Below are 13,360 nucleotides of genomic sequence, written 5' to 3'. Positions count from 1 at the left end.
GGCTCAAGGGCGGAGGAGCGGGAAGTGGAAGAGATGCGGTGGAGGGCATCATCGACCATGTCGGGGGGGAAGTTGCGGTCCTTGAAGAAGGAGGCCATCTGGGTTGTGCGTTTTTGGAACTGGTCCTCACCTTGACCTCTTTCAACCTATCACATATCCGACGGCCCTCCCCCAAGTCCCTCCTCCCTACCTTTTATCTTAGCCTGCTGGACAAACTTTCCTCATTCCTGAAGAAGGGCTTATGCCCGAAACGTCGATTCTCCTGTTCCCTGGATGCTGCCTGACCTACTGAGCTTTTCCAGCAACACATTTTCAGCTCTGTACTAATAATTAGTTGAAGAAAGTCAATTGAGTTTGTAACATGACTGATTTATGTTTGCTAGTATCAGTAGACATTCAGGTTCTCTACAAATAAAAAATATATATTTCAGCCTTGTGCCTTTTTTGAATTATGCTGGAAGTTGGGGAGCCTACACTCTCCTGTTGTTTTGTCCATGGCAAGACTTCGACCAGAGTTGATTTGCCAATCAATCAGCACCCTCTCCTCTTCTAGTCTAAGTTGTTATGCGTATTTGAAATTTGGCATTCTTGCATTTATCTTGATGATTGCAAGATTTGGCAACATATCACTCCTTTTAGCAATTATTATATACATGTAATGTGCCTCTCTTATCTATTGCAGTCATTGTGTCATAGCGTTATACAGCACAGAAACAGACCGTTTGGTCCAACTTGTCTGCACTGACCAGACATCCCAATCTGACCTCGTCCGATTTGCCAGCATTTGGCTCATGCCCTTCTAGCCTCTTCCTATTCATATACCCATCCAGATGCCTTTTAAGTGTTGTAATTGTAACCATCTCCACCACTTCCTCTGGCAGCTTGTTCCACACTTGCAACTCTGCATGAAAACGTTACCCCTCGGGTCCCTTTAAAGGCTTTCCCCTCCCACCTTAAACCTATGCCCTCTAGTTTTGGACTCCCCAACTGGAGGAGAAAGAGCTTGGCTCTTCACCTTATTCATGCCCCTTATGATTTTATAAACCTCTGTAAGGTTGCCTCTCATTATTTTCACTTTGTGGAATGTACCTGGACCTTTTAAAAATCTTTTTGAGTTATGAGGTATGAGACTTCTTGTTGCTGAAGCAAAATCTGTCAAACTCTTGTTAAAATGCATGCAGCCAAAGTAATAATTATTTGTCATTAAAAACTGTATAAAAATTTATATGTGAAATAGTAACTTGTAAGAAAATGTATTGTGTCTTAAAGTGTAGGAGAATGTAATCCAGAAAATTGTTTGTGGATTGGCATAAAAGAATGGAAAAAAGATTTACTTACACAATTGTATATATAAAAAAACTACCACTCAACACTTCTATACTAATGCTGTGGTGCATAATTTTCCTGGCTTAGTGACGAGATAAATTTGTGACATGCCAGTTTCGAATTTAGATTTTTATCCTATGATCTAATCACCTGCCATTAATATAGTAGTCCATAGAGATGCAAGAAAAGTCCACACCCCATCCATGTGATCTGTAGTATCTTAAACAATTAGATATTACTATGGCATACATTTAACAATACCATTTTTAATGCATAGCAGGTGTGGTATCATAAAATGACAAATATACAGACTATTGATAAGAACAATATAAGCATGACAGTCTAATTGGAATTCTTCCTGATTATTACAAATTTTCAAACGCGGACATTTGTTTTATTATCACCAAGATTTTCAAATTCTTGCATTAAGCATATCTTCCACTATAAAATTATTGTGAAAGTGCCACACTACACAGAAAGCCATGCTATGATTAAAATGACGTGGCTTCACATTCCATTCTCATCTAGAAAATAACCAACTTGCCCTCTAGCAGACCGGTGTCATGGTACTTGGCACAGGATCTAATCTCATGAGGAAGCTGATACTTTTAAAATCAATGCATTGACATGTCTCTGTGTTCGACTGTGTTGCAGATTCCATTTTAAAAAAAAACTTCATTTCAGGAGTTATTTATTGAAAGATTAAAAGTATACTTTTGCCAACATCTGGGGTGAAAGTGAGTCTGGAATGCACTGTCGGTAAAAACAGCTGAATGGCTGAAGGAGAGACTTTGACTTCTGTCTGCAAGGAGAACTCACAGTTTCTGAAGTTGGAGGCCCTTGGAGGTTTTGACCTGAAAATGCCCTTCATATACAACCACAACACAAGCGTACACAGACAGGATTACACAGAAGGCAAAGTCAGAGGACTTACCGTGATAGCTTGTAGCCTTTCTTTCAGCAGATCAGTCTCTTCCATCCTGAGAATCAAAGCAGAAAGAACAGAAGTAGGAGGGTAAATAGCATGTGTAGGAGAGGGAGAGGCAGGTCTGGCTGCAGTGGGGTGGAGAGTATCTTTGCTTGTCAGGACGACTTCCAACAGATAATGGTACTGGTCTGACCCAGTAGGACACGTGTGATGAAGGGATGCAGACACAGATTGCTGGCATAGCTGTCACGTTTGAGTGACAGACCATATGTTCCCTTAGACCAGAATTATTTTGATGAGATTGTTTGAAAAGGCGAGGTAACTTATTCCCATCCTGAGCAAATGTGACAAAACTGTCCCAGTAAGCTGGATATTCAGCATGTTGGTGTTAAATTACATTCATGACAGACTTCGTAGAGGATAAAACAGTGAATATTTTCGAGAAGGAGTCAGGTCTACTTCATAGGACTAAAGGGATCAAAAAATAGAGGGAGAAAACTGGAACGGGGATTGAGTTGGATGATCAGCTATGAGGTCTCAACTGGCACTGTGCTCATATGCAACAGAGCAGGCATGAAGGGCTGAATGGCCTATTCCGGCATTTTCTGGCCTATTTTCAATGGTTCGAGAAGTAAAACACTGCTGGCTACCTGAAATAAAAATAGAAAGTTGCTGGAAAAACTCAACAGTCTGGTACCTGCTGTGGAGAAAGAAACAAAGTTAATGCTTTGAGTTGAATGACCCTTCCTTGTAGGGGACTATAGTAATAACATTATGAAAAGGTTACTATTTTAGATTTACAGGGGATCATTTCTATTTTCGGTGCACAAAATGGAAGGATCCAGGGTAAGGATGGCAAAATGGGGAAATAAGGCATTGCATTGCATTTGTTAACTACATGTTGCATATGAGCACAGTGCCAGTTGAGACCTCCTCGCCATATGTGCACATTTCCAGTGGACTGCCAGTGCCAAATTGGCTACCAAAAAGTGCCATTCAACTTGGGCAGGCATCTCTGAAAGGTGGTTCATCGTTCCACTGAGGATTGTGCTCTTGGAGGCTGCCAATAGTGTGTATCATTTGCAATGCTTTTTTAAAAATTGACACCTAACTTTTGTTTTGAGGGTGCCTTGTAAAATGCAACCCAATGAGTGGTGAAATAGACCAATAGCACAAAACAGTCAGATAATGAATGACCATTTGGTTTTACACTGTAATCAGACTTCAATCTACTATCAGCCAATGTAGGAGGCAGTGAGGTCTGCAGATGCTGGAGATCAGAGTTGAGAGTGTGTTGCTGGAAAAGCACAGCAAGTCAGGCAGCATCCGCGGAGCAGGTAAATCGATGTTTCGGTATAAACCCTTCACCAGCCCTTCACCCTGATGAAGGGCTCTGGCCCGAAATGTCGATTTTCCTGTTCCTCGGATGCTGCCTGACATGCTGCTTTTCCAGCAACACACTCTCAACTATCAGTCAATGTAGCACTGGCATTAACCAATTTCCCCCAGTTTAACCTTTCTCTCCAGTGTTCCTCAGCATAACACAAAAGGCTGAATTTTACCAGCCTTTAGGGCACTGGATGGGAGATGTGTTTGGAGGGTACTTGGGATGGGGGGTGAGAGGCAGGGTTTGGTGGTGTGGGGATGTTGGAAGTGGCGTTGGAATGCATGTAACTGCCCATTGTCACACCATCTGACAGCGATTCTAAAGGTGGCTGACAGCCCTCTTGCCCACATTCCAAATGAAGGGCTTATACTCGAAACATCAGCTCTCTTGCCCCTCAGATGCTACCTGACCTGCTGTGCTGTTCCAGCGCCATCCTTTTCGGCTCTTGCCCAAAAGCCAATTTAAGCACTTACCTGGACATCAAAAAAGGATCTCCTCCTGCCCTCATTGCCATCTTATCAGTAGTGGGAGATGTGGGGGTGCTCTCCACCATAATGGAGACAATGTCCAGTGAACCCTGGCAACTTTCCTGCCAGCCCATGGTCAGGGGTGAGGGATTCTCTTTGATCCATTGAGGGTGCCTACAGTAGCAATGGTCATCCCATGGCAAAGGCACTACCTACCTTTACCAATTCTCCCCCCAACTCACTGCCAGTCTCAGCCATAATGGCCTCAGCAATCCCAAGCCCCTCTCAATTTGCAAGGAAGGCTGTACTTTCCATGACATCCTTCTCGTCCAGTTGCATTCCCAACAATGGCCAACATAACACTGCATGCACTGTTGAGACTGCTGAGCTACTGGCCCTCTAATTGGCCAGCAGCCCCGGTGACTGGTGGCAGCTTTCTTAAAGCTATAGCAGTTGACAACCACCAATTGTTGGGCGATACAATTATAATGTGGGTATGGGTTCTGCAGACTGTTGAAGTGGGGTTGTCTCTGGGTGGAGTCCCATTATCAAGAAACATTCCAGCAAGAGAGGACAATTAGTACATTAACTATTGGAATGAGATACAAGCATTTCTGTGACATCTATAACATTGCTGAATTACCTTCATGTTTTCATTTATATACCTTAGTATGAAATATGTACCTCAATGAATGTTCCTTTCCTACCCAAGTAAAGAGTTCAGTTATTTTTAGTTGTTATCTCTGGACCATAAATGGCTGGTAGTAAGATTTATTATCTTCATTTGGAAATGCGTGTGTCACTATATTGTACCCAGAAACTGTATTAATATATCAGGTTGCAATAAATCCGAGCTCCTTTTATCAAGGGCAATTTTCTTTGTTTGTGGAATTGAGGACAACTTTTACGTACTGCTCTGGTTACTAATGGCAAGAAGAGTAAAGTGCTGGTGATGCAATACTGTTGTTTAAAACTGAATATGTAAGGTTCACCATACAATGATTCACGGTGTTGAAGTCTGTAGCAAAGCCAGCAATGTCAGCAATTTCTGATCACGTCATTGTAGTCCACACTGTGTTCAGGTTTGTATTTCACTGGAGCAATGACACTGAAGTTTCCTATTGTGAAACTGTGCAACATTGGTTCACTATTTCTCCCTCTCATGTTACTCTCAATATCAAGAGGAAAGGGACTTTCTGCAGCAGCAACCACTAAGCTAGCTTTAGCTCTCTCTAGGTGATCTGGTATTTCCTGCAAGCAATTTCTCCCCAGATATATCACCAACACAAAGCTACATTACAATCTACACACGCGTTACATTGTTGCAGACCAATCTCATGACAATGATCTTCTCAACCTTGAAGATTTTTCACCAATTGGGACAGCACTTTCAGCCTCTTGTGATTGATTGTTGATGCCATGCAACACATTGGCTGCAACTAATGACTGTTTAGACCCCCACACTGAACTAACTACATACAGGTCACACACCAAACTTCAGCCTCTCCTCCCCAAAGAAACAATACTAATGTATATGCTGCCTTAAGAAACCAAATGATTGGAGTACATTTTCTGCATGGGCTATGAATGAGCAAAACAGATTCCCTGTCCATGATCCCAATAAAAAAAAACACGTGGTTTCTGTAGACAGATGATATAATATGATCAGGTCTGTTTTGCTGATAGAAGGTAGTTCATACCCAAGTTAGTGAATGATGTAGGAAGTACAACAAGAGATGCTCAGAGGATATCTCTGGAACCTTACACACAGCTCCCAGTTAATTTCATGTGATCTGATGTTATTACATCATGGTTCCAACTCTCTGTAATAGCTTTCAATACTCCTTTATTTTGAACGAAAACAGAAATTGCTGGAAAGGCTCAGCAGGTCTGGCAGCATCAGAGGAGAGAAATCAGAGTTAATGTTTCGCGTTCAGTGACTCTTCTTCATAGCGATTCTGAGGAAGCATCACTGGACCGTCCACCACCACATCTTCTACCTTTGAGCAGGTTTGTGTAAAAAGGAAGATAAGTTGACAACACAAATAGAAATAATGAAAAACCAAAATAACTGCGATGTTGGATATCATAAACCAAAGTAGAAATTACTGGAAAAAGTCAGTAGGTCTGCCAGCATTTGAGGAGAGAAATCAGAGTTAATGTTTCACGTTCAGTGACTTCTTCATAGCGATTCTGAGGAAGCATCACTGGACCTGAAATGTTAACTCTGATTTCTCTCCTCAAATGCTGGCAGACCTACTGACTTTTTCCAGTAATTTCTACTTTTCTTTATGATATCCAACATCGCAGTTATTTTGGTTTTTCATTATTTCTATTTGTGTTGTCAACTTATCTTCCTTTTTACACAAACCTGCTCAAAGGTAGAAGATGTGGTGGTGGACGGTTGCTTTTCAGACTAGAGGCCTGTGACCAGAGGCCACAAGGATCAATGTTGGGTCCACTTCATATTGTTATTTATATAAATAATTTGGATGTGAAAATAGGAGGTATGGTTAGTAAGTTTGCAGTTGGTACCAAAATTGGAGATGTAGTGGACAGCGAAGAAGGTTATGTCAGGTTACAGGATCTTGATCAGATGGGCCAAGGAGTGGCAGATGTACTTTAATTTAGATAAGTGTGAGGTGCTGCATTTTGGAAAGGCAAATCAGAGCAGGACTTACACACTTAATGGTAAGGTCCTGGGGAGTGTTCCTGAACAAAGAGACCTTGGAGTGCAGGTTCATAGTTCCTTGAAAGTGGAGTCGCAGGTAGATAGGATGGTGGAGAAGACATTTGGTATGCTTTCCTTTATTGGTCAGTGCATTCAGTATAGGAGTTGGAGCTCATGTTGTGGCTGTACAGGACATTGGTTAAGTCACTATTGGAACACTGCGTGCAATTCTGGTCTGCCTCCTATAGGAAGGATGTTGTGAAACTTGAGAGGGTTCAAACAAGATTTACACGGATGTTGGAGGGTTTGAGCTATAAGGAGAGGCTGAACAGGCTGGGGCTGTTTTCTGTGGAACCACAGAAGCTGAGGGGTGACCTGACAGAGGTTTATCAAATCATGAGGGGCATGGATAGGGTAAATAGACAAGGTCTTTTCCCCAGGATGGGGAAGTCCAAAAATATAGGGCACAGGTTTAAGGTGATGGGCAAGATTTAAGGGGTAACTTTTTTCACACAGAGGTTGTGTGTGTGGAATGAACTGCCAGTGTTGGAGGGTAGTACGATTACAGCATTTCAAAGGCATTTGGATGGGTATAAGAATAGGAAGGATTTAGAGGGATATAGGCAATGGGACTAGATTCATTTTGGATATCTGGTTGGCATGGACACGTTGGACCGAGGGGTCTGTTCCCGTGCTGTGTATCTCTTCTGACTCTATAGCTCTATGACATGTTGTGCACAATCAGGCTTTGACTTTTTACTACTATTACGTATTCCGGTTCTAATTTCTTCCACTGCTTTTCTGCTTATATTTTCTGCCCCTTCCTGCCACACATTGATTGCTGTTTTCTTCTTTACCACCTTAATATTAACTTGGGGCGGGGGGAGTGTGGGTCTGGTCTAGTCCATAATACAAGTCATGTGAGTGACACAGTTGGCCAAGGAAACACAGTCATTAGATGACAGGTAATTGAATACTTTATACATTGACCCCATTTTAACTCTGACTCTCTGGTTTCTGTCGCCCAAGTGCTTCAGGACCCTGGAGCCATCTTATGATGATGTTACATGACTGAATACAGATAGCACAGCATGGACAAAGTTAGGAGAGCACAATAACAGACCAGAACACCCTGCTTTTATGACAGAGTTATAAAAGCACATGGACATAAACAAAGAATATGAATTGGTCATTACGTAATATTTATATATATGTGATTTGATATGTGATAGACTTAGGACAGATATTAAGGGTAGTTTCTTCACTCAGAGAGTAGTAGGGGCATGGAACGGTCTGCTGCAACAGTGGTAGACTTGCTGACGTTAAGGACATTTAAATGGGCATTGGACATACATATGGGTAATAATGGAACAGTGTGGTTAAATGGGCATCAGATTATTTTCACAGGTCAGCACAACATGGAGGGCTGAAGGGCCTGTACTATGTTCTATGTTAACCATGTGCAGCAGTGTTTAGTATGTAATATTATAAATAGTGTTATTTTGAAGTCCAAGCCTGAAGACAGATCTAAACTTTAAACTTTATCCAACCAGTGTATCTTGAACCCAAATGCCTAGCATGGCATCAAACCACATGATGGAGCAAATTGAAGTTTCCCTTGTTTATTTGTAATTAATGGCTTTTTAAAATCACATTGAAGATTAGGAAGTCAATGTGCTGATGATAAAACATAATGCCACATTACAGAGAAAACAAATAACCAGAAACAAAATTGATGCTGAATGGCTCATGTCTGCTGGATCTGTTGACATGTCATATGATCTCAATAGACACCACAGTCAGTTTTGAACATGACACACAAAGTATTTGCAGCACTTTAATAATAAGGATCATGCTGAAGTGAGCACATCAATTATCTGTGCTTTCTTCATCTGTGCTTCCTTCAAGATTCTGTGCAACATCATATGGTTCATGTCGAAAGGGAGCATAGGTTGTAAGAGAAATAATGACTGACATTTCTGTTGATTGGAAATAAGTTAACATTTGTACCTCAGCAATGTCAAATGTCTATCTCTTTTGGGGCTTTTGCACATGGAATTGGTATGCTCATTTCAAACCCTCAATGAGTCACTGGATGTCATAAAGTATTTCATCGTCCAACAACAACAGTATCCTTCAGCCATGGATACCCTGCTACTCTTTTTCATTAATTGCAACTCTAGACAGGAAGAGATTAAAATATGAAGTACATAGAGTTTTAGCAGAGATTTACTGAGGAATCTATGCCTCTATGCTTTAGTCTGTGGCTAGCAAATAAATTGATTGTTAAAATGCCACAACTGTAGGATGTATTTGTCACTTTCAAGTATGAAATACTTTTGGCTGCTGATAGCCCTTCCAACTTTATTGAGGAAGATAGGGGTTGGTGAGCTGATTAATAGAGGACTATGAAGTGTTGGGCAAGTCTGTATTAGAGTGGTGCTGGAAAAGGAATGATGAAGGGCTTTTGCCTGAAATGTCGATTTTCCTGATCCTTAGATGCTGCCTGACCTGCTGTGCTTTTCCAACACCATTTGAATCTAGACTCGGGTTTCCAGCATCTGCAGTCCTCGTGTTTACCTAAGTGTTGGGCAAGTCCAAGTCGCAAATAATTCACACATGTACATCTGAGGGTAATATGAATTTTTATCAAGATTATCTGAAATTCAGCTCTACGATTTCATCAGGAGTTTTAACTTGTTTACTTTAAACCTATGGTAAGATAGCAGGAACTAAAATTATAGATGGATATCTAACGTTCAAATTAAAATCTTGCAGACTTTGCATTTTTCTTTAATTTTACATTATAACAATGAGTTAACAGAAAGTGAGTATGATGATGTAACCAAACTTAGTACCAGTTCAATGTTATTGGCAACATGCTTACTTTGAGTTTGAATGTTAATGTTTCCAACTCGAACTGAGATCCTGGGCATTTAATCTAGGCTCAGCATCACATTTTTTATACTTTTGTTCATGGAAATTTTAGATTATGCACAAGTTTATATATCTTGCCATTAGTAATTGCCAGTACCTGCTATGGAATTTTATTGGCAATGGTATGGTTTATTTGACCACCCCTCTGTGTGTTCAATACAGTCAGTGTTCACTTAAGCAATTTGTATGATGGTACCAGAATAACACTTAAGTAATGTTAATTCGCATGAAATTAACATTTAATTGGTGAGTTCTCATGTGGGCCATCAGCTCTCACACTCTCTTGCCATGACTAACACCTTGTTCAAATCAATAATTTTTGGTAACATAAAACAGAGATTTTAAGTCTACTTAATTAGACAATTCAATAAAGTTGGAGTGCGATGATGGATCTGCACAAAGCATTGATTGAGCTACCTGTGGGAAGTGTCCACAATGTTGGGAACTCAACAGAGAAAGGACACTGATGATCTCCTATCAGTTGGAGTGGCATAATGGCTCAATGGTCTCACAGCGCTAGGCATCCAGATTTGATTCCATTCTTGGACGACCATGTGGAGTTTGTACATTCTCTCTGTATCTGTGTGGGTTTCCTCCAATTGCCATGATTTCCACCCTTAGTCCAAAGATGTGCAGGTTAAGGGGATTGGAAAGGCTAAATTGGCCATAGTCTCCAGGGATGTACATGCTAAATGGAGTAGCCATGGAAAATGCAGGTGATAGGGTGGGTCTGGGTGGGATGCTTTCGGAGGGTCGGTGCAGACTCGAAGGGCGGAATGGCCTGATTCTATACTGAAGGGATTCTATATCAGAGATGAAGAGGTGCATTTATCAAAATCATCTTGAAAATACCCCACATTTTTAAAACTCTAAGTAGCTCCAGATTCTCAATTAACAAGGCCATGGACAGGATTTTTCAGCTGGTAGGGTTTCTGTACTTCTTACCAGCCAATGGCAATGAGCACATTCCTGTCGATCAAAAAAACTCCATAGCATTTAACACTCAGAGGCTGGATATGGAACTGAAACGAGAGACTGTAGGGTTCCAGAGTTGTTCAGTTTTATCACCATATGTATATAATTATGCTTAATAAAGCCTGATAATATTCATTTGCTTGAGGACAGACCTAATTTTACTACAAGGTGGCAACTGGTGCCAAGACCAATAAAACCAGAAGCAAGTGGCAAGGAGTAAAGTAAAGCTCAGTGGCAGAACAGTGCGATGGGTGAAGGACAAGGTCAGCCCAATGATCTGAAGAGAGGAGAAAGCTGAAGAAAGGTCCAGTAATGGTATATTGCAGAGGGCAAAGAACTTGAAGGCCAAACCAGTCACTGGGCCACACTGCTGACTATTCAGAAAGCTAGCACAATGGAACTATTTTATTTGCTGTTGAAATCAAGTCAGCATATCTCAATGTTGTAGAATTTTAAAAATTCATTCACAGGATGAGGATGTCACTGTCTAGGCCAGCATTTATTGCCTGTTCCTAATTGCCCAGAGGGCAGTTAAGAGTCAATCACATTGCTGTGAGTCTTCAGTCATATGTAGGCTAGACCAGGTAAGGATGACAGTTTCCTTCCCTAAAAGAAGGACATTAATGAACCAGATGGGATTTTCCAACAATCAACAGTGGACTCATAGTTATCGTTAGACTCTTAATTCCACCATCTACCAGGGCAAGATTCAAAATCACATCCCCAGAACATTACCAGGGTCTCCAGATTAACAGTCTATTTGTAATACCATAGGCCAATGTCTCTCCTATATGTGAATGACAAATCTAATCATGTCATCACAAGTAAATGTCCAGGCTCCTCAGCTTCAATAACAAGTGACAAACAAGTTCAACGGATATCCAGTACATACTTTTCAGCAGTGTAAGCTTGGAGACCAATCCCACTTTGTTCTTCTTGAAGGAAGTGTCAGTGGTGACAGCAGAACCATTAATAGCATAAATTGTCTGAGCTCATGGGAGAATTGGGTATCATCTGATGTTGAACTCACTGTTAGGTCTAGAATGATATAACCAAAGGTTGAGGTGCTTTGACCTACATTGGAGAGGTAGAAGGTGGTGATGATGGAATAGGCACAGCAGGAGTGGGACAGAGAATTAATAAAAAGGTGTAAGCTTCCCTACCCGTAAAGCAACATGGGGTTTGGCAAGTCAGTTGGAAAAGTACGGCGAGTTGATCTGTAATAAGATTCCGATGTCAAGAAAGCCAGTCAGATTCTGCAAAAGGTTTGAATTTTGAATTTGAATTGAGATGCAAATCTTGCAAATGAATGGTGAAGGGCTTATTTGCATGCCATTAGAACCTAATCGTGCCTCACTGGTATGTATTTTCCTATTCTGTCATGCACTGCAGATAGAACCTAGACATTGTCAGTTTCTGACCTGGTGATTACAGATTGCAGCATGTTCCTATGGGCCTTCATTGTGAGCAGCTGTCCCCAGCATCTCAGGGCATGTTCCATGGGCAGTGCAAACCCACACCCCCTCCTCCATGGAATTTGGTACTAGATATATTCCAGCCCAATTGCATTATTTTGGAACATTTTCCACCCACTTCCAACATGGCTCTACACTTCAGTATTGCACTTGGCAGTGCATTGGCACCTTTCATATAATATTGCTGCCAGGACATTTAGTGTACAGGGACAGGCATCTAACTCACAATTGGTCCGGGTGCATCTCAGGACTTTTCTCTCTTAGTGCTCACTCACATTTTGCACATGTGGATGATCATTTCTGCCTCGCCTTCTTGTACTTTTCCCACACATTCTGAGCTTAAAGGCTCACAGGACTTTTGTCTTGCCTTGCCTTTTAGTGCAGACACAAAAGCCAGACAGCTTATCATGGCTGTCAGAAATGATCAGTCAAGGGGGTGGACATGTTGCTTTGTCAATGTTAGATCTGAACCTTAATGAACAACTTACATAGCAAACACACTGCATGTGCTTCTATAAAATGGCCATGTCTCAAAGTCTAAGGAGAATAGTTGTCCTCAGTGAAGTCAAGGGAGATAGCCTTCAATCAGAGGGCCCTGACACATTGGGCAGCATCTGAAACTAGTCCAGGAGCTTGAACACGGTTGGCAGTTGCTGTCACTGAGCAGACCATCAGCCCTGCGGATCCAATGCAGCCAGTCTGAAGCCTCATAGTAAGTCAGTCAAGAAACTGTAGAGAGATCATTCAGGAGTCACACATCAGTCACATCTGTCTGTCTAAAATGGCCTTGGAGAGGAGATGGTGGGCAATGGTCAGTCCCGGAGTTTGTTCATTAAAAGACAAGAAAAGCTTTCCGGGCCCACTACTGTGGAGGAAAAGCTGGCGATGTCAATTTTGGAGATTGGAGGTGACATGCTGGGATGTAGAGGCAACAATAATTATGAATGGAGTAAAACAACATATCGGAAGGGGCAGGTGATAGTGGGTTGGAGGACACGGGTTACTGTAGAAGGGATAGATCTTCAAAAGTCACAATCAACCTTGCTTTGACAGAGGAACAATGCAGCTCGATAGTTGGTATGACTCAGTTGTAGGGCTCGGGCTCAGGGGCTGAAGTTTGGAGACAAAGTTACCATTCATACAGGTGCTCAGGAATATTTAGAAGCTCAATACAAATGGGCTCAACAGGGAATA

General features: G+C 41.5%; 1 protein-coding gene across 5 annotated transcripts in view; it reads right to left on the bottom strand.

Moving 5' to 3' along the window:
• The window catches only part of LOC122554218 (palmdelphin-like), a 111,433-nt gene that overhangs the window by 61,951 nt on the left and 36,122 nt on the right, over nt 1-13,360 (bottom strand). For all 5 annotated transcript variants that reach the window (XM_043698883.1, XM_043698879.1, XM_043698882.1 and 2 more), the window contains exon 2: nt 2,261-2,306. In XM_043698883.1, the coding sequence (XP_043554818.1) occupies nt 2,261-2,305 (45 nt within the window). In that variant the 5' untranslated portion in view covers nt 2,306. The remainder of the gene's footprint in view (nt 1-2,260; nt 2,307-13,360) is intronic.

The sequence above is a fragment of the Chiloscyllium plagiosum genome, chromosome 11, assembly GCF_004010195.1.
Source record: "Chiloscyllium plagiosum isolate BGI_BamShark_2017 chromosome 11, ASM401019v2, whole genome shotgun sequence".
Taxonomy (NCBI): Eukaryota; Metazoa; Chordata; class Chondrichthyes; order Orectolobiformes; family Hemiscylliidae; genus Chiloscyllium; species Chiloscyllium plagiosum.
Note: the sequence above shows the minus strand (reverse complement) of the source record. Positions and strands in the feature narration are given on the sequence as shown.